General features: G+C 27.4%; 1 protein-coding gene across 1 annotated transcript in view; it reads left to right on the top strand.

Annotated features, from left to right (window-relative positions):
• Nucleotides 1-1,561: 1,561 nt before the first annotated feature.
• Nucleotides 1,562-2,158, top strand: part of LOC107549574 (general transcription factor IIH subunit 1-like) — an 18,514-nt gene continuing 17,917 nt past the window's right edge. Inside the window, exon 1 of the mRNA XM_016230719.1 lies at nucleotides 1,562-1,571. Within this exon, the coding sequence (XP_016086205.1) occupies nucleotides 1,562-1,571 (10 nt within the window). The remainder of the gene's footprint in view (nucleotides 1,572-2,158) is intronic.

Raw genomic sequence — 2,158 nt, forward strand, 5'->3', positions numbered from 1 at the left:
ATACTTTCCGTACCCACTGTATATATATATATATACATACACACATACTGTTTTGCATTACAACAATAGTTATTTTAGTATTTATACACACAGTATTTATTAATATTTTTTTAAATATTGCTTTTATTTTTATATTTTCAGTTTTCATTTTAATTTGCAGTAGTTTTAGTAATTTTGTTATGTGTGGTTGCCATTTGTATTAAATATTTTTATTTAGCTTTCATTTATTTATTTTCAGTTTTAATTTGAGTAAATGTAGTATTCAAACGTAAATTTATGTGCTTTTGTCACTTTTATTCAATATTTCTATTTAGCTTTATTAAATTTTTATTTCAGTTTTAATTTTCGTAACTGTAGTACTTTAACGTAAACATATTTTATTTCAGTTAGTTGCAATGCCAAATTTGTTATTTTCTGTTTACGTTTTTTTTTCATCTTCACAATTGATTTGATTTTAGTTTTATTTTTAATAACTGAAAATGATTTTTTATAGTTTTAGGCTACAATAACAACACTGTTACAGTAATGAGAATCTCTAATAAAATATGCTTAATTGTCATTAAAACTAATTTAAAAATAAGCTTAATTTTCTTATTTATTATCTGAAATATCACCTGTTATTGACAGGTTTTGTGAGACTGCACATTAGCTCTACAATTAATATAATATTATTTTTGGTAACACTTTAAGGTCTAACTACAACTAACATTAACAAACAATGAGCACTACATCTGTTACAGCATTTATTAATCTTTGTAAATACTGGTTCATGAAAATAACATTTTTAGATCATGCCAGCTCTGTTAAATAACATTAAAAGACACAACTTTTGATTTTAAGATTGTATTAGTAAATACCGAAATGAACCAAGGCTAATAAATATTTTAATTGATTTATGTTAACTAATACTTTTTGTAAATGTAATATAGATATATATAATGCATGTGTTAAAACAAATGCAGTATAGTTAACTAATGTTAACAAATGGAACCTTATTGTAAAGTGTTACCCAATTTTTAATTACAAGATTAACACTGGAATCTTTCTTGTACTCCAGGAGTACACAGTCCCATCCGATGCCAGCAGCACAGCGTGTTCAGAGCCCAACGCCAGGCTCACGGCACAGAGTTTAGAGCAGAGAGGATGGAAAAAAGGAGGTTTTTGCATGATGTACCCACCTGACACTAGCGGCAGCACTACAGCATGTCCTGAATAAATGCATCATATCAATATCATCATACTAGCAACAGATGGACTTTCAAAACATGATCAGGACTATGCACAAAAAGTCATCAGTATGCTACCGGTATCGTCTTGCTCTCTCTTCCACACAAGCTTGTTTTGTGGGTGTTGGATTTCTGTGAAGTTGAGCGTCAGGTGTCTTTCACTGATGAGTGTGTCTGTGCAGCCCTGACTCTCTGGAAAAACTCCTCCGCAAACCTCTTCTGATGAACCAGACACGAACCCGGACACACACACACGACTGCCACCTGAAACCAACATTTACATAGAAAATAACTCATGGGATACATCTAACGTGAACAAAGGATAGGATAAAAAAATGTACGTGAGTGATATGCACAAAACAAAATCAGTATAAATAAATATATTAAAAAAACAGTCAAAATGTATATTGTTTGTAAAATTAAACTAAATGTATAGTTTATTATTTTTATATTGTAAATTGTATTTTTTTGTATTAGTTCACTATACATTAGAAAAAGTAAACTTGACATTGAAAACAATAAAAGAAAACAAATTTGAAAACAATAAAAGAAAACAATAAAAAATCTATTTAAGAAATAATTTTGTTACTCATAATTATCTGTGTGTGCATATATATATATATATAATGTGAGCGAACAATATAAATAAATACATATATTTTATACTATATATTTGAGTGCGTGTGTGACTAATATTGTAGAAAAAATAAAAATTAATGTAAAATAATTACATTTAAAGATTAATTTTGTTACTCGTAATTACATATATAATGTTCGCAAAGAATATGAATAAAACTGTATGAGTAATATATATATATATATATATATATATATTAGTGCTGTCAACGATTAATCGCGATTAATCACATCCAAAATAAAAGTTTTTGATTACATAATATATGTGTGTGTACTGTGTTTATTTATTATGTATA

Source organism: Sinocyclocheilus grahami, unplaced genomic scaffold (assembly GCF_001515645.1).
Source record: "Sinocyclocheilus grahami isolate Dianchi unplaced genomic scaffold, SAMN03320097.WGS_v1.1 scaffold376.1, whole genome shotgun sequence".
Lineage (NCBI taxonomy): Eukaryota > Metazoa > Chordata > Actinopteri > Cypriniformes > Cyprinidae > Sinocyclocheilus > Sinocyclocheilus grahami.